At 42.2% G+C, this 20,406-nt stretch overlaps 1 protein-coding gene across 2 annotated transcripts in view; it reads right to left on the bottom strand.

The window, feature by feature from the left end:
• The window catches only part of itpr2 (inositol 1,4,5-trisphosphate receptor, type 2), a 74,854-nt gene that overhangs the window by 46,547 nt on the left and 7,901 nt on the right, over positions 1-20,406 (bottom strand). For both annotated transcript variants that reach the window (XM_054733190.2, XM_054733191.2), the window contains 32 exons: positions 20,052-20,150; positions 19,898-19,981; positions 19,674-19,820; positions 15,292-15,387; positions 14,978-15,022; positions 13,543-13,694; positions 13,288-13,387; positions 13,056-13,216; positions 12,841-12,982; positions 12,448-12,606; positions 10,599-10,771; positions 10,380-10,499; positions 9,973-10,155; positions 9,617-9,868; positions 9,383-9,530; positions 7,913-8,060; positions 7,630-7,817; positions 7,414-7,534; positions 7,265-7,322; positions 5,864-6,029; positions 5,542-5,709; positions 3,482-3,568; positions 3,271-3,396; positions 3,061-3,183; positions 2,782-2,982; positions 2,444-2,695; positions 2,158-2,283; positions 1,936-2,064; positions 1,612-1,732; positions 1,348-1,523; positions 1,094-1,236; positions 631-739 (listed from right to left, as the gene is read on the bottom strand). In XM_054733190.2, the coding sequence (XP_054589165.2) occupies positions 631-739; positions 1,094-1,236; positions 1,348-1,523; positions 1,612-1,732; positions 1,936-2,064; positions 2,158-2,283; positions 2,444-2,695; positions 2,782-2,982; positions 3,061-3,183; positions 3,271-3,396; positions 3,482-3,568; positions 5,542-5,709; positions 5,864-6,029; positions 7,265-7,322; positions 7,414-7,534; positions 7,630-7,817; positions 7,913-8,060; positions 9,383-9,530; positions 9,617-9,868; positions 9,973-10,155; positions 10,380-10,499; positions 10,599-10,771; positions 12,448-12,606; positions 12,841-12,982; positions 13,056-13,216; positions 13,288-13,387; positions 13,543-13,694; positions 14,978-15,022; positions 15,292-15,387; positions 19,674-19,820; positions 19,898-19,981; positions 20,052-20,150 (4,503 nt within the window). The remainder of the gene's footprint in view (positions 1-630; positions 740-1,093; positions 1,237-1,347; positions 1,524-1,611; positions 1,733-1,935; positions 2,065-2,157; positions 2,284-2,443; positions 2,696-2,781; positions 2,983-3,060; positions 3,184-3,270; positions 3,397-3,481; positions 3,569-5,541; positions 5,710-5,863; positions 6,030-7,264; positions 7,323-7,413; positions 7,535-7,629; positions 7,818-7,912; positions 8,061-9,382; positions 9,531-9,616; positions 9,869-9,972; positions 10,156-10,379; positions 10,500-10,598; positions 10,772-12,447; positions 12,607-12,840; positions 12,983-13,055; positions 13,217-13,287; positions 13,388-13,542; positions 13,695-14,977; positions 15,023-15,291; positions 15,388-19,673; positions 19,821-19,897; positions 19,982-20,051; positions 20,151-20,406) is intronic.

Genomic DNA, 20,406 nt, shown 5'->3' with positions numbered 1-20,406 from the left:
TAAATCCTTTACGAAGTTAAATGACAGTCGGAGAGCTCCACAGTTCTGGAGTATTTGTTGGATTTTTCTAAACCTTGAGAGGTGAAAAGTGGTTGAAATTTGGGGATTGTTTCATCGTCTCTCACCAATGAAACTCTTCGCCGATAACGCTACCTTCCAACCAAAACCTTCACCTCCCTTCACTAAAATCTTTTAGGTTTGTGGTGGGGATGGACGTGCAGCAGGACACGGGGTCCTGCACGCCCCTCCTGCTGCAGTATTGATTTGTTTGTTCAGTGCCTGCCTCCCCCCCCCCTCCCCCCCCACCACCACACACACACACACACACACACACACATTCTCCTCCTCCCCTTGCTTCCTCCTTTCTTTTCTCCTCCTCAGTGTGAGTGTGTCCTCGAGTGCCTCCCCTGCCTTATGTAACACAGCATACTGATGAGGGGAGTCTGGGCTCTGGGCCGAGAAAACCTGCGAGAAAACACAAACTCCACTGCTGCACTGCTGATGGGAGGACAGTGCTGATGGCAGATGGAGGCAGGCCCTTACCCGCTGCACACTTCTGAATACTTTCACCTAATTAATGCGACACGGGGATTTTGCACAAGATAAAAGTTTGCATATTTAATCACTCACAGATTCCTGAAAAGGTTCCCTCTTGTGCAACATCTTCCTGAGAGTCTGCAGGATCTTGATGCACAGTTTCTCCTCCTTGTCCATGAGACTCTTGGTGTGCTTGATTAGACTGGCAGAGCGACAAAACAAGGCCTGTATCATTTATAGTAGTTTCCAACAAGTGCGGCAGGGAGCTCATAAAACAAAGCGATGCATTATTGACCGCCACAGATGAGCTGTAGCAGAATAACTGCAGGCCTGGTGGTTTCATAGTCTGTTTGATTCATTTTTTATGCAACAAGTTAAATGTAGCACAGTGTACCATCGCTAACTTGCAAGTTCCTTTCATTTTTTTATTGTTTTGTTTCCAGGGCCTCCAAATGACCTTAATGGTGTTCATATTTAAGATGTTTTTCCAAAAAACAAATCTGCGTGACGTCATTAATCATCAGTAGCTAGATAAGTGCTTTAATCAGCCACTCACGTGGTCATGAAGGTTTCACTATCACAGCGTAGCCGCGCAGCCTCTGGAAACAGCAGCTCGGGGCTGTGAAGAACATCCACCAGGACAGAAAACTCAGCCTGGATCTTTGGGCTGATCTGCTTCTCCAGACAGCACACGACCAGCTGCATGACAGACAGAAATGAGGAGACCAACATTTTATTTCATTTAATTCTCGACTCAAAAACTCCAGTAGACCTAAACTACACAGCAAGAGACTTTTAACCAAAAAGTACCTGCAAATTCTCAATGATCTTGTAGTCCAGGCCGCCCAGAGGCTCCTTGCGAGGGCGACGAGCAGACGTCCTCCAGTCTTTGGCTGCTCGTTGCACCACGTTGGTGTGGACCTTAAGAGACATTGTAGTGACTTGACCGTCCAGATCAACGGGGATGGCTATGTTCAGAGTTTTAGCTGAGGAAAGAACATGAAAAATGATCCACCGGTGTAAATGTCACCTAAAACCAGTTTAAATCTGGACCAGCTGAAAGTCACGACTCACCTACTTCAGCCAACGTGTTGATACAGATCTCCACGAGGGTCTTCTGACTTGGGCTTAGCCAGGTGCAGTTGTAGATCCTGAAGCATGACTGGATCAGCTTGATGAAGACAGAGTTGTTAATCTGCAAAGAGGAAAAAGGTTGAAGTTCTACGCGCACCACTAAATGAGAGCAAATGTCAGTTTAGATGATGCCAACGTCGTCTCTGTGCAGAAACACCTGAAACCACAAGGTTCTCGATGAAACGGGGGCTGTTAAGTATTTTTATCGTAAGAAGGTTAAATGTTTGAAAGCATGTCTGCTTTTTAGAGACCGCAAAATGTAACCTGCTGTGAGGAGTTGTTGACACAAAAAGGCATGTGGAAGAAACCCTTGATAAAAGCCATCACGGACTCCATCACATACTTCTCCAGGGCCTGGTCGGCATGGTTACGGTCTGTGGTAGTGTTGCACATCTTTAACATAAAAACAAAAAAAAAACACGATCTTCAGCCCACTCTTGATGTGCACGGCCTGATTAAAGAGAGAACGACTGGTTTGTGTCTTACAGTAGCCATATCAACCAGGAAGTTGTCAAAGAGACTCCACATGTGGGGGGAGGTGTAGATCTCCTTCATTTCTACTTCTGTGTCAACATAGCAGTGGTTCACAAAGTTCACATAGGTCATTTTCACCTGGAGGCAAAAGGAGCAGGAAATCGTCACAAAACAAATTTCCAGTTTTTTTCTGTTTTTGCTTTTTTTTCTGGAAAAACTTTATTGTTTCAGATCAGAAAACACATTTTTACATCAAAATGACTCTGTGGTAGAAATAGTAAAATAATCTGGGGTTTACCTCTGGAATGCAGTTCACATCAGTGACAACTTTAACAATGTCATCCAGAGGTAGCAGAGAGTTGCATTTCAGCTCCGTGAAGACGTTCTTGCCCTCGGTGCAAGCAGCCATCAGATCCACCAGAGTGTTGTGATACGCCAGAGCTCCGTTGGGGTCTGACCTCTCCTGCTCAGAGGCCATCAGCTGCAGCAGCACCGGGAACGACGAGCGGTCGTTGTAGAACACCAACACGTCCTCACCGGCAGTCACCAGCTAACGGGAACAAAAACCAGGAAATACACCAAATATCAGCAAAGAAGCTGCCATTCCTAACTGTATTTGCTTCTCTTTCTCCTCACCTCAGTCATGACTTTGTCCTGACATTTCTTCACATACTTCCCGTCAACTTTCACAATGGTTTGCAAGAACCTGAGGTACTGAACGTGCCTCCCGTGTGTCGCGATGCAGTGGACGAAGTGATGGATCACGCGGTCACTGATCTCGCTGCACAGCTGGAAGTTGTTCATGAAGATCTGACGCATCGTCTCGGCTTCCAGTAGCTGGGGAGGAAAAAGCCGTGCTAATAGTTTGGATGATGATGATGAAACATTAGAAAGGGTGTGCTAATGTCAACAAACCCCAGGAGTGAGGAAAAGGTTCAAGTATTTATGTAGCAGGACTTGATTCTGAGGGTTTGCCTGGCAGAAGTTTTGCAGAAACTGGTGAGCCTGGGCCATGATTCCCTTCATCTTCTCATCCGGCTGTGGAAAAACAGTTAAAGACACTTTCAGAGAATCGGACAGGAAGTCATCCACTAGATCACATTGGGTGGCTTTCTGTTCCCCTACCTTCTGATAGGGGATCTGCAACAAGTCCAGCACCACCAAGTGGGCTCCCATGTTCTTCAGCAGCCTCTGCTGCTGCAAACGGAGCTTCTTACCAGGATTACACAACTTAATGAGCCGCGCGAGGATCTAAAGATGAAAAAATATCTCATTTTCAGTCCAATCTGTGGAGGACCACACAGCTTTAATGATACCACAAAGACACGCCTCTCACCTCTTTAACTATGGTATAGTTGTTCTCCTTGTTACTGTCGATCTGAGGCTTATTGTACCCATCCTGCACTGGGCTCAGGATGCCCTCCTGAAAAAACGTTGTAGATTAAGATCAACTCGGGTTTCAAAAAAATTATATATTGAAACAGCAATCCAGATTTTTCTCCCTTTCAGGAATTGTGTACGATTTTTTTTTTGTAGAATTCTGTTAAAGTTATAGTCTTACCAAAGACTTTCCAGTGGATGTGTATGTGGCACACATAGACTGTACATACTGGACAATTCGATTCCATAGACTCCAATAACACGTTTTTTGTCTATAATGGGAGGTGGCCACCACCGCCATTTTGACCGTGTCACAGGTTCCGTCCAGCCCAGACAATTCCATAAAAGGGAAGAGAGGAGGAGCTGAGGGTGGGGCTGTAAGGCTGGGATCGAGTGACGACACCCGGGCGAACTAGCTACGAGCTAACCTGAAGCTAACCCTGGCTAACCCAAAGCTAACGCGGAGGTGGGAGCCGAGCTAACGGATGTAGCCACCTAGCTTCAACCCTACCGGAGCTAACTGTAGAACACCCATCGACCTGAACCTCACACGAAGTTTAGGTGGAGGTTTTCGGCGCCTGTTCGTGAAAAGTACCTGGATTAAAAAAGTATTAAATTGGTAAGTTTCGGTGGCACATAATGGAAGTGACATGTGACAGAAGCAGTGTGTAACAGAAGTGTCGCTTAACGTAATAGACGCATTTTACCCACAAACTCCCTTCCCACCGGGAGCGTTTCAGATGCTAAACGGCAGCCTAAGCGTTCCACACAGCTGGTCCCGCCGTAAGGTCACTAAATCACAGGAGACTTGAAACACCACGCATGATTTCAGCAGTTCATGTGATAACAAGCAAAGAAAAAGATGACAGCAAGAATCCAAAAAGGTTTCACAGGAAATTACGAACATATTTTTACTAGTTAAGCAACTGGAAATCTGCTTGCGACTTTTTTAATTCAACGTTTCTGGACGTTTTCTCTCCAGGAAGCTGGAATGCTTGTTTGCATCGGAGGCTACTGTTGGCTCTTAGATGAGCCGTTGTGTGTCTGTATCACTCGCAGCGTTGCAGAGAGGCTTTTGACTGGATGTCAAAAGAGATGGTTTCTAGATTGCTTCTTCCCCAATTTGGCCGAATCGGGAGTCAGCTGGAAACTGAATTAATCGGGAAGTAATTTCTGTTTTATCAAACCCACATTGTTGATAAATTTGGCAAATCTGGCAAATCAGAATTTGACTCGTTTGAGGGCTTTGGTGGTGGTCAGAGTGCATGAAAGCGTCTTTGAGTGTCCTAAACAAGCGCTATATAAGTTCGATGTATTATTATTATTATTAAAACATCTCTCAGACATCACGCCTTCACTCAGATCCTCCGAGAGGTTAACTCTTTGTGGGAGTGAGAATGTTTTAAAACACTTATGTGAAGAGAATATTAACATTAATAATTATCTTATTATAATGTGTATGAGCGTAGATATTGATTAACTTGTTAAATCAAACACATACTGATCTGGTGTAGAGAAGATCTGAAATGGATCATTGCAGGAACAATATTCATTTTAAAGCCATCATTGGTTTAGGCACAGATTATTCAAACATCTGATTCAAACAGCTTGTTCATTCAACACATGATTATTCCAATTTATAAGCTGTACAGTTATTTATAATTCAAGATGACTTTTCCTCAGAGTGAAAATGCAAGAGTCTGCATGAGGCCTTGAGTGAGAATGATTTGTCTTCTTGCAGCAGCAAGAACTGGGGCAGTCTTGTTTTGGATTTGGTGCCAAACAGATGTCGGGCTTATGTCTGCAAAAGAAAGGTCACTTTTTGCTCAATTTGATGGTGAAAAATTGACCACTTGGTACGTTACACCTGTGTGTGTGTGTGTACACGTGCTTGTGCATGAAGGTTTCTCTATAGGAGTGGGTTAAAAGGGGGGTTAAACTCTAAAAGAAAGTTGTATAATTCGCCAAATAAGACATACATCTTGATGAGTTTGTGTTAAAATGTTGGTGCACTACCTCCATGTTTGGCTCTTTGCCCTGCCCAGCTTCTGGGTCTTCATTGCTGTAGCCTCCACTCTTCTCCACCCACAGCTCAGATTTCTCCACAGTCAGACGCAGCTGATCCAGGTCTTTCTTGATCTGTTTGTAGTTCTCTATGTCATTTTCCGAAACAAGAAGCTGGACCTGGAGTCCACAGAGACAATGGAAATTGATGGGAAACATCAAGAGAATTCTTTGTGCACTTCTCAAGAAAATCATTGTATTGTAATAATAGCTTTTTAGCTAACCTTCCCAATCCTGATATGATTTAACACACTGACATGTTGGGTGTAGGTACCTGTTTGAAGGCCTGTAGCACCTCGTCCCTCTGACTGAAGTGTTTGAAGATGAGTTGCAGGGACCCGGACACCAACGGTGGATAATCTTGCATGATGAGATACAAGAGAACCCTCAAAAACGTGCGGCCACCTTCGTCGTCTAACTCCACCGTGTTTAATTCTGAACTGAAGACACAGACGTGTGCATCTATTAAGCTTGGTTTGCTAATATCTAGGAAACAACTTGAGTCACCTCTAGGGATGTCCCGATCCGATCACATGATCAGAAATCGGCCCCGATCACGTGGTTTCAGACTGATCGGGACTCGGGCTTTACTTCCCGATCCAAGCCCCGATCCGGAGTTGGATACTGGATTCAAATTACAGGAGAGAAACTTGGTTCTCCTTAAAGGTTGTCAGGCTCCCCTGACGCCCTTAACTTACACACCCAGAAGGAGCACAAAATAGATCCAGTTTCTACCTATATTATATGGATTATATGGAGCAAGAAGAAAGCGGCGGGCAGACCGCTGATTATTCATGAACTCCAGCTGCGTTCTGCACATGACCACAGTAACATTTTCTAAGTTTCTAAGTGGCGTCACCAAAAAAGTATATAATTAGCACACAGTCATTCTTGTCCGTTCATTTTCTCTCTGGTAAGTTCTGCCTGTATTTGAGCATGACGTGTGGACACGCTCGCGCTGCAGCGCTCGTCACTGGCGCAGCCGGGCAGCGTGACCCACACCCCGCTTTTTTTGCGATCAATAGATCAATTTGATCTGCTAGTTAAAAAGTTACTTGTGAGGTGAAAAAGAAGGAAGCAGGCAGGAGTTTTTCTGGAGGACTGAGAGATGCAGGAAGATCAGAGACAGACAGGACAGGAAGATAGGGAAAATAAAAACCAATAAAACAAAACAAAGTTCTTAAAAAAATAAAATGTAGGTAGACTGATCCCACTACACGTTTGTACCTGTATAAAGCAGTAATTTATCAGCATGTAGTATTTATATAGTTGATACAATTCAGATCAGCTTCAAAACACCGTCCCATGCCCAGGGACGTATCTAAGAATTTTGGGGGCAGAGGCCAAATAGACCCCTGCCAGGTATTTTAACTTGAAGTGCTATCTGCTTTTATATTAGACTTTTTATATTTGCAATAAAGTCCAAAAGTGAAGAAATTATGTTATTTATTGTTTGATTGTTCAAGCTACCTCACAGAAGTGATCTGTTGTTAAAAATTAAAATAAAAAGGTAATTAAATTAAAAATAAGGAACATTCTGGAACGGTTCCTTCCTTTTCTTTCTTTATTTTTTTTATGTATCGAAAGTATCGGATCGGGACTCGGTATCAGCAGATTCTCAAAATCAAAAGACTCGGACTTTGATCGAGACATCCCTAGTCACCTCCCAGCTTACCTTCCTGCAAACATGCTCTCCGCTTTAGCAGCAATCTCATCTACCCGTGGCTCATAAGCTGAAGGACAAATAAAAACAATGAGCCAATTTATCAGTGACTAAAGTTTAAGAACAATGAGAGATTCCTGGAATAGAAAGTAAAATCTCACATGAAGTAAACAAAGGCAATTCAGCTAAAGAGTTGTCCTGTTGCGTCATCTCGTCAAACTGTGTTTTGTACATCGACAACAAGTGCGTGATCCTGTAGTCCAACCTCACGCTCAGGATAAACTGGCAAGGGGGAAAAAAATAAAGAGCACACACGTTAAAAAACGTTGTGACGAAGAGCAGAACGACTTTTGGGGGTATGCAGCACCAGCACATACTTGCAAGATCTCGATGATCTTCAGCTTGGTGTCCATCACCATCACATCTTCATTGATGGGCAGGAAGTGGCCTTTCTTGTAGCGAAGAGTGGGAGGTGAGTCGGACATGTTGTGGGGCACGCCTCGACTCATCACCATCTGGGTCATCATTTCTCCGACGCCGTGAATCGTTCGAAGGACATTGTTGCCTAAGGAATACACAATCGAAAGACTTTTACACAGTTAATTATTTAAATAAAAATGAGGAAGAGACGAAGCTCCTTCATATGGTCTCTGCACTGACCGGCGTCTGGACTCTTGCCGAGCCTGTTAACGAAAGGCGGTGGTTGGATGATGATGTCGAGGATGGCCAGCAGGGTGCGGGTGAGGCCTAGCAGCTCACGGAAGTTATAAAAACCAAAGTAAACCAGGTTTCGAGCCAAATTCACCACCTAAGGGAGAAAATAATGCAGTCATTAATAAACAAAATAATCACATGAATTCAGTTTTAGTTCTTTATCATTTTTCAAATAAGACAACTTAAATAACTGATTTATGTTCATGTCTCCATTGTAAAAATCTTATAATGAAAATATTTGATGCACTAACTGTAGTAAACAAAACTGACCTTTTAAAGCATAGTCATGATCGGCTTCATCAGTGAAGTTTGATTTATGTTCCTGATCTGTGTCACTCTCGGGGGTGAGGGTGTGTGTGTGTGTGTGTGTGTGGGGGGGGGGGGGGGGGGGCACCCCACTGGTCCTCACTGGTAATTTACACCTTCTTTTACTACATCATACTCATGTTCAAATTTGCGTCAATTCATCTTTCATTAGGACAGAAATGTAAACACCTATAAAAGATATACCATTAATGAGTTCAATAAAATATAATTTTAAATAATGTATAAATGTCACTGCTGCTCATCCTATTCAAATGTCCCTTTGTATTGTGGATGTTTTGTGAAGACAGCAACATGCATTAAACTCTTCTAACATTCAAAACAAATTTTGTAATAATAATAATAATAATAATAATTCAAATAACTGTTTTTCTGTGTTTCAGTTTTCAGGCAAATGTGTTGGATGTATGTGGTTCTTTAATGGAAATGAGCAGCCACAGGCTAAACTCTCCCAGTGGTACCATAAGTGCAGATTTGGAGTGCCCCCCCAAATCGCCCCCCATGAAAATGTTCTGGGAACACCACTGCTACGAACATTAGTTTGTTCATTCATTCAGTATATTGACCACTTATTTCTCAGTAGTTTTGTGGGGAGCTGGTGCCGAACTGCAGCAGTCATTAAGCGAGAGGAGTTGGACACCCTGGACATGTCACAAGTCTGTAACGTGGACACATAGAGACACCAACACCTCGGGACAATTTAAAGTCTTAATTAACCTGACATTCATGCTTTTAGCCTATAGAAGGAAGTCGGAGCACCCAGATAACACCCACACAGGCATGTGGAGAGCGTGTAAGTCCATGCAGAAAGGCTGCAGCTGGGATTTGAACCTGCAGTGGTTAGATTAGGTTAAACGTCGCCACCACATGACTGAATCAGGATGGTGCTATAAAACCTCAAATACCAAAAAGAAAGGGCAAAATTTAGTAAAAAGTTATAGATTGTTTTTTTCTGTTGTTTTCATCCTGATGCGGAATGAGGCTAATAAAGTAATGACCACTAGCTGAAATAACAGCATTTTTGTGATTACGTAACAGACAGTATAACAAACTATCCAACACAGGCTCCAGGCCTAAGTAGAGTTTATTTACCTCCAGAGTGAGTTCATTCTTGTCCTCTTCCCCAAACGGAAACGTCTGACTGACCACCTCTTTAAGATATTCTTCAACGAACACCATGGTGGGCGTGAACTTCTTCTTCATCTCTTCTCTGGAGCGGTCAGTCGACTCATACACAAAGCTGTGGAATCAAACCAAATGAAACATCCAATAGTTAGGATGATGCGGTTGGTGGTAACACAGATGACCTCAGGAGGAGACGCTCACTCGGCGATGGTGATCTTGGAAGGGATCTCGTTCCAGAGGCGGGCGTAGCGTATAGGAACCACAGACTCCTGAGGGTCGCGGTCCACGTGCATGTGCAGCATGAGGCGACAGAAGGAGGCTCTGAGGTTGTAGGGCAGGCACTCGTCAAACATGCAGCGCAGGATCAGATCCACAGGTAGCTGACTTGAGATCTGGTTGATAGCCAGATACTGACGATCCAGACACATTTTAGCAAACAAGTCTAGCTGATACCTGCAGAGGCCAGAAAGCAAGTGTTTGTGTTGTTAGGTATTTTCAAGAAATTTTGAGTTACTAAGAGATAAAAGGATTAGGGACACTGTAAAAGCCTAAATCACCTGTAGTAGGTGATAATATCTATATCATCCCTGTGGTTGCCCTTGGCGTCCTGGGCCAGGTGGCGGATGGATTTGCCATGAGGCTCCTTGTTTATGTCGATCCAGTAGAGCCAAACCTCCTCCTCTTCCTCTTCCTCCGTAAGAAGAGAGGAATGTACAGCGGCGTCTGTGTTAGGGATTAGTCTGGTGGAGGGCAAAAAAAGAGGAACATGGTGTGCCATATAAAGCAGTTAGCCACTATAACACAGATTTAGAGCTGCTGCTGCTGCAGAAAATACCCATTTAAAAAGAGGCCGACACACTGGAGGAAACCTGCCCCGCAGAGAGCATGTTCATGTCCACACATGCTTAAATATTCACAATACGACAAGTTGCTTAAAATATAGGCGGCACTGGGTGTGACTCACTTGGTCTGAATGAGGATATCTGCGTTGATGGGGTTCAGCATAAATTTACAAATAAGCTCCTGTATGACGGGGATGGCGCTCTTGTTGGACACACAGAGATCAGACAGATAATCCAGGAATCTGACAAAGAAAACCAGGCTTGAATGGATATTATTCTAAATGAAAAGTTTTATTCTTGACTTGAGGTCAGTTTGTTGTGCGCACGTGTGCACGACTCACCTGGGCTCTCTGTTGCGCCGCAGCAGGTTGACAAAGGTCTCGATCTCCTTGGCTGTGATGTGTTTTTCCAGCAGCTTGCGGTTGTTGTGCAGCAGGGCCGTGATGGTGTCTTCAGCCAGAATCTCATACCCAATCTGAGACTGCATGATGGAAAACTTCTTGGCTATGTATTCCTACATGCCCAAAGAAAAATAACCCTTTGTGATGACTTTTGATGAGCAGAGCACATTTTAAACAACTATATAAATGTCATTATCTTAAATACGAGTTACTTTAGTCAGCCTGAATTTATAACCAAAAATAAAACGGTCTGTTTCAGTGAAACTCCGCCAATGCCCGCTCCAACAACAGCCGACAACAGCACCTTAGGCGAGTCATTTGCTGTATTGGTTATGGTGGTCCAGTGGTTAAGGCATCCAGTCTAGTGCTCTAACCACTGGACTACCAAGTCTGTTTCATGACAGCAGCAGCTAGCAACATGTCCTGTGCTGGCCAGAGGAGGCAGGTTTCAGACCAGAAACTAGTGTCTGGGAGAGGAGCTGGGCCTGATGATGAGATTAGTTTCCATTGACGCTTTACAAGATTTTTAAAGTTAAACGTAAAATTTGCTGCTGAAACACGGAAAAGCATGAATGCAGCCAAAAATGGGTTTGGGTTTTTTTTTCTCATAAGGGAATAACAATATACTAGGGATGCACCGATACCGATACTGGTATCAGTATCAGTAAAAGTTAACTGATACCAATGCAGCTGCTTGAAAGTGGCTTCACTGTAACTTACCATTTGTGTTCACCTAATATTTTAGTTTGGTGATTGTTTCTATTCATGTATTTTACTTTTTATCTACCTCACAGTCTTTTTCTGTTGAAAGCAGAGAAGAAAATATAACCTGTATTCCAATTGATAGCATTTTTCTGTGTGGTTGAAGTATCAATATCAGTAATCCATATCTGCGAGTACTCAGATCCAAGTATCGGTATCGTATCGGTTTGGAAAAAAGTGGCATCCCTACAATATACCACGGTAAAAAGCTCCAAAAGTGGATTTTCCATGATATGACCCCAACCCCTTTGGCCCCATTGGCAACAATTGTTGCCAAAGTGTGTAACTCATCTTTCACTCACAATAAAAAAATCACATTGGTACTAATGAAATTTTTTCTATTTATAAGCTAGTAGACAACTTAGACAAAGGTTTTAATTTGAAAAATTGTTTCCAAGTGCTTCCTATAGCATGGCATCATCTGCTTCCTGCTCCTTCCGGCGGAAGACATGGCGGGTGCACATCTTCCTAGAAAGAGATTATTTTCTTAAATTTCTTATGATTTTTCCCCAAAACAATTTAGTAATTCAAGTCTCTAGCGCAACTTTCCCCCAAAAAATTTTAACTAGGATAAATATTCTTTTTCTTTATTCTTTACTTAAAAATGTAGAACGATGTACAATGGCTCATTTTAGTTCTCTTAGAATACTCTTCCTCACTAAATAAATTCATAGGTATTCAAGGCCTTTATAGGACTTTTATACGTTACCACACATCATTTTCTTAGCTGGCTAAGTCACAGTAAAGATGCTGATGTGAACTTTTCTTGAAACACAAGTACTTACTGTGACTTCATGATTCTTTATGAAAACTTTAATCATTTTTAGTTCCAAACTGCTTTTATTACCACAGTTGTCATTTATTAGCCAATGTTAGCCCAATTACAATCAAAGCTCTTCATTTTGGCTTTTTAATACTGTTTCAAGTCAGAAGTCACCTTATTTTTGACTATACCGCATGTTGGTAGTTAAATGTCAGCAGGCCTTGATAACATAGTGGAGAAAACTGTAATTTAGTCATGTCATACCTGGTTCTTGCGATAGTCCTGTTGGGAGTGTCGCAGCACCCTGTAGCAAAGCCTCATTATGTACTTGAAGTGAGAATTGCGATGATCTCCCAAATCATTCAACTTCAGCATTGGACCATCACCGGTTTCGTCAAATGGAGCCGTCAGGATGCCAAATACCTAAAAAAACAGTAAAGGGAGAAAGCCACATTTATTTATGCAGATCATGGTTTTATGTATTTTTTATTTGTTTTTATTCATTGTTTTTAATTATTCCATACATTGTTTCTGATTTCCTACTGTAGCACTTTGAGATTTCATTGAAATGTAAAGTGCGTTACAAATAAAAACGATCTCAGAGCCGGTCAAAATAAAACAACAGTGCGTTTGCACCAGTGTTCTCCTGGTGCTGACCTGGGCGAGGATGTTTTGTTCCCTCATCAGTTTCTGCCTCTCTCGGTTGGGTGTGGAGGTGACCACGGACAGAACATCCTGACCGTTGTTTGGCTCCACGCACACAAAGAAAACAAGGTCCTCCAGCAGCTTCGTCAGAAACCTGAAACCAAAATAAAAGACACATTGATGTAAATGCGTCAAAGCTGAAACCATGCTGATCGTGTTGGCCGTACCTTCTCTCATTCTGAGTAATGAGGGCGTGCTTAAGCTTTCTCACAGTGGACTCCAAGACCTTATTGGCATCATTAGCAAAGTCCAAGTCTCTGACCTCAGACAGGGGGACAGAAACAATGGAAAAGGCCTCTTTGTCCTCTCTAGTGCTTGTGGTACCAATCTGAAGAAGAACTGAGAGTTAAGTTACCCTGCCTATTTAGCTTAGGCCAGTGAGTGAGTGAGTGTGAAAACCTTGAGCATAACTGGCCGTTCTTCTTCTACATCGATGGGGACATTAGTGCTGGTCACCCAGGTGTTCGTGCACAGGTTCCTGAGTCTCACATAGGAGTTTCTGAGGAAGGATGGGATAAATTACCAGCAAATTCTTGCAACGCTAAATCAATGCAAAGAAATAAATTCACCAAAGGGAATCGATAAAGTATCAATTAATGCATCCCGGTGAGATAATGCAATGCAATGTCATATGTGACGGAGTGTTGCTCCCACCTGGGGACTAGACAGTCAGACCGCTGCAGCGTGGTGGCATCCAGCTCGAACAAGGAGGCGATGTCATTCCCATGGGGAATAGAGATCAGGATGAAACCAATCTTCTCGGCTGCCTGGTGCTTCCTCTTGGAGTGCATTGTGTCCGTCTCATTCTGCAGCATATAGGAAAGAAAAACTAGTGTGATGCGTTGGAAAACTTATTAGAAATGTGCATCAGATTGTGTTTTGAAGCAGGAGGTTATGGGTAAGGGTCACATGTCTCTGTCGTTAATATATCTGGGATCAGAAGAAAAACTGTGGGAACTGTTTTTATGTAGAATTAAGTCCATGAGATAAATAAGTTAGTAACGTCAGTCATTTGTGGGGGTTCAGCTGGAAACACCTGCACTTAAACAAAGCCCTCAGGGCCACAATTTACCAAGACACCCAGCATAAATCATACACCAAGTTACAATACTTTAAACTGTAATCACAGTTAGCCTATAAATAAATCTGAGGCCCGGTGCTGAGGACCGACACGCTTAGTGTCACGCTGCCTCATCTCTCCACGCTTAAATTTTGACAAACGAGCTCCGCTGTTGATAAATGGTGGTAGATGCTGCTGCACGACTGAGGACAGATGGATGTGAGCCAAAGCACCGTGACAGCATTTTACACTAATGAGGTATCAAAGTGCACAGACGTGCAAGCGGAGAGCCACAACTTTGCTGCTCCTTGAGTTAAACTCTGCAGGCCGAACAGCAGTGAGGGTTAAACTCTCCCGCTGTTCCCTGCATGTCAATGGGAAGTTCCCCAGAGCTGGCTCCTCACTTCAGCTTCTCCATCCTCCCTCTGTCCCCCCCCCCCCCCCCCCCCCACCCTCCTCCGATGGTGACTCACCCAACCAGTTTAACACGGGCGAGTGAAGCAGAGCAGACAGCACGTCTGCCCACCCTCCCACCCCCCCTCCATCGCCTCTCGCTGGGCACCCCCACACCCAGACGTTATGTAAGAAGCCCCCTGTGAGTCTCAGATTCTGCATGTGCATAAGAAAGTGTGCGAGGGCTGAGAGTTTGTGTTCTTTACCTCGCCAGAATACAAATGTGCCAGGCTGCAACGAGCCGAAAGAAATGTCTGGAAGTAGACTTGGAGTTTGGCAGATTTTGTGTCTGAGCGTGTGTGTGTGTCTATGTGTGTGTGTAGAAGTCAGCACAGAGAGCTGAGGGAGAGCTTAACAAGTAGTATTGCATAACAACAGGATGAGGAGACAGAGACGGGCCTTGAATATCTGGCTGCTGAGATAATTGTTTCCGTCACTGGAACATAAATAATCTACACTAATGAATTTCTATGCAAGGAAATAGACAATGCATTGAATTATTTTCACAAATTTTGCAAAAAAGTGTGTAAGAGCTCCCCGTTACCATGAAGTCACATGTTTGAGTGAGTGACTCACCTCTCCTTCAATCTGAGCTGTGTCGTCTTTGAATTCAGGGTTTTTCTGCAGAGGAGTGAAGCATTCAGAGGTCTGAGAGTGACACCAGTTTGATAACCTACACCCATCACTGGAAAAATACTCAGCAGCAAAGGAAGTGTGACAGCAGGGATAACAATGGGAACACTGCCATCTACAGCACATCATCCAAAATCCCTTTTTAGTCTACTAAAGTCTCACGTAAATACAGTTAATAAATCAATGGAAATCAGCTTGCTTGTGTGACGTGCAATCTGAAGACATGAACTCAGTGACCAGGGACAAACGAGACCCACCTCTGCCGCGAGGTAATTCCCAGTTGCAAGGTGTTTAAATCGGAAAACGCTATTCCACTGTCCGGCTCCTCCCCTGCAGGGGTCGTGGTGCACAACCTGCCATGGAGACATGACAGTTTGGGATTAAACACAATGATGTCACCTCTTCTGCATCAAGCAACTAGGGACTTTTTCTGTAACAGATTCAAGAACAATTCCTGTTAAATATGAAGTTTTCATGCATAATAAAAAAAGGGCAGAAAGTCTTGATTTTTAGGTATTTTTAGAACTTCTTTGTTGAACAGAAATATGCACTTTTCTTCCTGCCCTGCTGACCTTTCAGCAACAAATCGCTCACTTAGGAGCATTGTGGGACAAGCAGCAGAGCAACAACAGGAACTTGTGTCTGCAGATAAAGAGGAACATGGGTTATAATCCAGTGTGTTACAGAGATTAAAGGCTTCATGCCAAAAGGGGGAAATTGTTACCTTAATTTATGACAGATCGACCTTTGATTGCAACAGAATTAGATCAACTGTTTAATACAGAAATGTTTAGTTCATTGGTTTCTAACTAAAAAAGTTCAGTTTAAAGTTTCTCGTGTGTAAAACATTTATTTGAAAACTAACATTTGAAAAACTGGAAATAAAAAAAAAGGAAATAAACTAAACTATTTGGACTAAATTCACCAAAAAGGTGAACATTGTCTTAAAAGAAGAAACTGGGTGCATAATATTTGAAATTTGCATAATATTTGGCTGAAAATGAAATATAACACTAAAGATATTACTGAGTCATAGTTTTCACCCATTACCAGTGCTGGGAACGTTACTTTAAAAAAGTAACTACTTATAGTTACTGATTACTTTATCAAAAAAGTAACCCAATTACTTATCAAGTTACAAGATTATAAAAGTAACTAATTACCAAGATGAATAACTATTTTGTTACTTTTTTTCATTAAAGAATGCAAGAAAAATGGGTTCCCCTCTTAATTAAACTTAATTAATTTACTATAAATTACTACAGTACTGAAATATAAATGACTAATGACTGGAACATAATAAAATGTATGTCCAATGTTTTTTATAAAACTGAATAATTGAAATAAATGGGCACTTAACAGGGGAAAACTACAAACAGGAACATTACACTAATCTAGACTATTAAAATATCACTGTGTGCTATTTAAACAAACAGCTCAAATTTATAATTGTTTGAATGCTCTAAAGTGATCCTGTTTCTCTTTATTGTTTGAATGCTTCAAACTATAGTGATGTCACGGTTCAGTGTTGGTAGGACCCAAAACGCAGGAACCCAAGATGACACGAGGCAGGAGATGATGTAAAGTAAAATCCTTTTTATTAGGATGAGTAAAACAAAAATATATCCAAAGGGGCTGGAGCCAAAAACCAATAAATCCAAAGGGCCGAGCAGGAGCTCAAACAGTAGAGACAACACGAGCAGACTGACAGAATTACCACAATGGACCGACACAAGACAAAGACAAGACCGGGCTTAAATAGACTGGGGAGGAACAATTAGGGAAACAGGAAGCAGGTGTGTGGAGTGAGGGCTGGAGGGAAGACAGGTGACACCAATTATCCAAATGGGGAAGCACAACCAAAGGAGGGCAGATAAACACAGAACTGAACTAAAAGACTGAGGGAAGGACTCACACACACGCAATCACACCCAAATACACTCACGCGCTCTGAATTGGGGAATGGACACACACTCACACAAACACAAACATACACTCAGTTGGGGAACAGACACACACACACACACACACACACAAACACAAAGCTGGGGACAAAGAGGCTGGAGCTACAACAGGAGGGGATGGGGATGATAGAATACCTACAAACAGAAAACACATAAATGAGACGCAGACAAAGGACACATGAGGGCGCTATGAGACACAAAAGGGAAGCTAGAGAGGGATGGAGGACACCAGGAGGCACATGAAGGAAGGGGCAGACGCAGACCATGACAAGTGATCCTGTTTCTATTTATAGTTTATTATTGTGCTTCTGTATGTTTTTTGGCATTTAAATACTTCCATATTCATTATTCATTCAATTCATTACTGTGTTTGTACTAGGGCTGCACAATATATCGAAAAATTATCGTCATCGCGATAACAGGACGTGCGATAGGCCCATCGCAAAGCACGTCGAAAATGGCGATAAATGTTTGGTTCAAACATTTCCATCCGTGTCATACATCAGCTTTTTGTAAACCAGCTCTGTTTTTTACGCGGAAGTATTATTTGACCAATCAAATGTAGTCCTTCTGATATGCGGCCAATCAGATGGGTCCGTTCACGTAATACACCCGCCCTCATCATCTGAGCTGCTTTTTAAGATCTAGGTAAACTTGTTCAATTTGGGGTTAAAACAAAACGTTTTCACATATTTTCCATGTAGTTTTTTTTTTTTTTGCCAGTTCCTCTTCTGAAAGGTAGACAATTGTTTTTCTCTTTCCCTCAGAAAATCTTAATATTCTCCTAGTTTGGCCAAGCACAGTTCACTTCCCAATTGCAGCAACAGCCTTATCTCATAACCACATTAGTGGAGAAAATGCTCAGTAGCAATGAGAGAATTTGCTGTTGCATTTAAGTGATGTTAACTATTATTTAACATTCAAACTTACTTTCAGATTTTTTCATTTATTCAAAAACCCTGGTAAGGGATGTTTTTCTGTATTTGGAGCATCAGAAAATGTTCTATGGTGGAGGTGATGTTTTAAAGTCACTGAGAAACTGCATGCATGCAGTTTGTTGTTTTGCTGCTAATACAGTAGCAGGTGCAGCTGCATATTTTTACAATGAAAATGTGTTATGTTGTAATGGAATTCATGCATTAGTTTTTGTTTGCTTTGAACCCAGAGCAGACGTCACGCCAGACGACATCAACACTGCATACTTTAGTATCTGTTCATTTATCGTGAGTAATATCGATATCGCAATATTAAGCACTGTTATCGAATATCGCAGGTTTTCCTAATATCGTGCAGCCCTAGTTTGTACACAAATAAATACAATGAACTCTTACTCTTATAGGTTAACTTTAACCTAGAGACTTCATTCAAGTTTCAACAAGCTCACAAGACTTTCAGCTATTACTGGTTAAAACATCTTTTGATATCAATTACAGTTTTTCTAAAATCTCAGGTAGAAGTTGAGGTACGGTTTGAGATTTTCAGAAAAAAAAATCACAAAAATTATAATGGGCAGAGACAGGAGCAATGACCCTCCTTTGCTCCATTGTCCCAAGAGAACCGTAGGTCAGACTGAAATGAGACGCATGCTGGCTAACAGCTTACGAATATCCCTTCGTTTTGAGCTTAATTCATGAATGTACTCCAAACATTGTGGTCGTTTTGTTCATTTCTTTGAGAATATTTAAATTTTAAAAAATGCTTCCCACCACTCTAAACTGAAAATTCCGCACTCTAACTTTTGACCTTCACATTTTCTGGAAACAACTATTTCCAACACCCAGACCATTTGGACTACCGAAAAAAATTATATCTCAAAAAGTAGGAATTTTTGTCAGCTTTACAGAAGGGTTTCATTTAGTGCTGCTGAATTAGTAACGCACGCATTTCTTATCAGTAACGGAAACGACGTTATGATAAAAGATGGTAAGTAATTAGATTACTAGTTACCGAAAAAGCTATTTTTTTATTGTAACGCCATTATTTTAAACAGTGTTATTCCCATCACTGTCCATTACCCAGCTATGGTGGATGGATTTAGTTGGATACATAGATTTTCTCAACGTGTAAGTGTTGATTTCCTCGTTTAATAACTGAAAATAAAAAAATAAACATTTACCTGTTTTCACTACACCAGCAGAAACATTAAGAAATTGTGAAGAGACATGCCACAGGTTTGCAAATAGCCTCCATAGTATCTAGCAGTGTTATTTAAATTAATGGAACAAAGACCAGCTGTCAGTCCAATCAGAAATAATCTCCGTTTCTCCAAACGGAGGTCGCTCAAACAGTTAAAACAGGGAAGATTTTTTTTTTGCTTGTTTGTGACATTTAATCAGAAACCCACTTCAAAAAGCCTAAAGCTTCCTTTCAACTGCAAAAATTATAAAGTTCATTCAGCTTAGATGCAAAAAAAAACATTCATGCGTGCAGCTATTTACAAGTTAGGGGGTGTAGCAAGCTTTTCAAAAGAGAGGGTGTTAAACCGTTTTACCTCTGCAGAAAAAGTTCAAAAAATTACTCTTACAGGGCTTTTCTAACATGTTGGCTCCAGTAAATGATAACAGCTACAGCTGTTCCTGAATGAAACGAGTTCCTGAACTTTAATAACGAATTTTATTTATGTCAATTCCAATAAAACCGCTGCTGGAAACATTTCATCCTGGGTTGTGCATTACCTCGACCTCCCAGAGCGCTTTGGAGCTGGTGGCGGAGGTAGCCGACTGTCGCAGGGTCGTCCTGAGAAAGACGTGCTGCTGCTTCTTGTAAAGGTCACAGGTCAGGAACTTCTCCTGCTCAGCATGGAACAGCCTCACCACATCACCCTGACAAAAAAAAATTATGTATAAAATAAGATGCAAAAAAATATATACCTCTCAAATTTTTACCATTAAGAACACACCCCTTTCAAAATGTCTTCCCTGTAGTCACAGAACTTCATGAACAGGTTGACCTTCCAGCTGGTGCTGCAGTTGACGGCGTTCACCTGCAGAGTGAAACAGGCGGTGAGAAAACATACGGCTCTGACTGAAGGAAGCCACACCAACGTGTCGTACCTCTTTGCAGCCGGGGTTATCTAAAAGCTCGATATTGCTGGCGTGAAGGGGCTGTCCGGCGTTCACGGGCATCAGCACCACCTTGTCTCCAGCCACAATCTTGGCGTCAAAAACAGACGGAGTCAAACAGAAGCAGGAGACAGGAGCTGCACGGTCGTTCACATGACTGAGAAGGAGCGTGTGAGTGCATCCATGCAGTTTCCTGAATGCCATTGGGGTTTTTGCCTTCACAAGGAAGAGTAGCTGAGCCCTTCTGAGTAAATACCGTGTTTAGGGGACTTGAACTCATACCAGCTGCTGGTGGAACACTTTTAAAGCCGTTTCTGCAGACACCCACATGCACACAGTGGCTGCA

This window comes from Nothobranchius furzeri, chromosome 4 (assembly GCF_043380555.1).
Source record: "Nothobranchius furzeri strain GRZ-AD chromosome 4, NfurGRZ-RIMD1, whole genome shotgun sequence".
NCBI lineage: Eukaryota > Metazoa > Chordata > Actinopteri > Cyprinodontiformes > Nothobranchiidae > Nothobranchius > Nothobranchius furzeri.
Note: the sequence above shows the minus strand (reverse complement) of the source record. Positions and strands in the feature narration are given on the sequence as shown.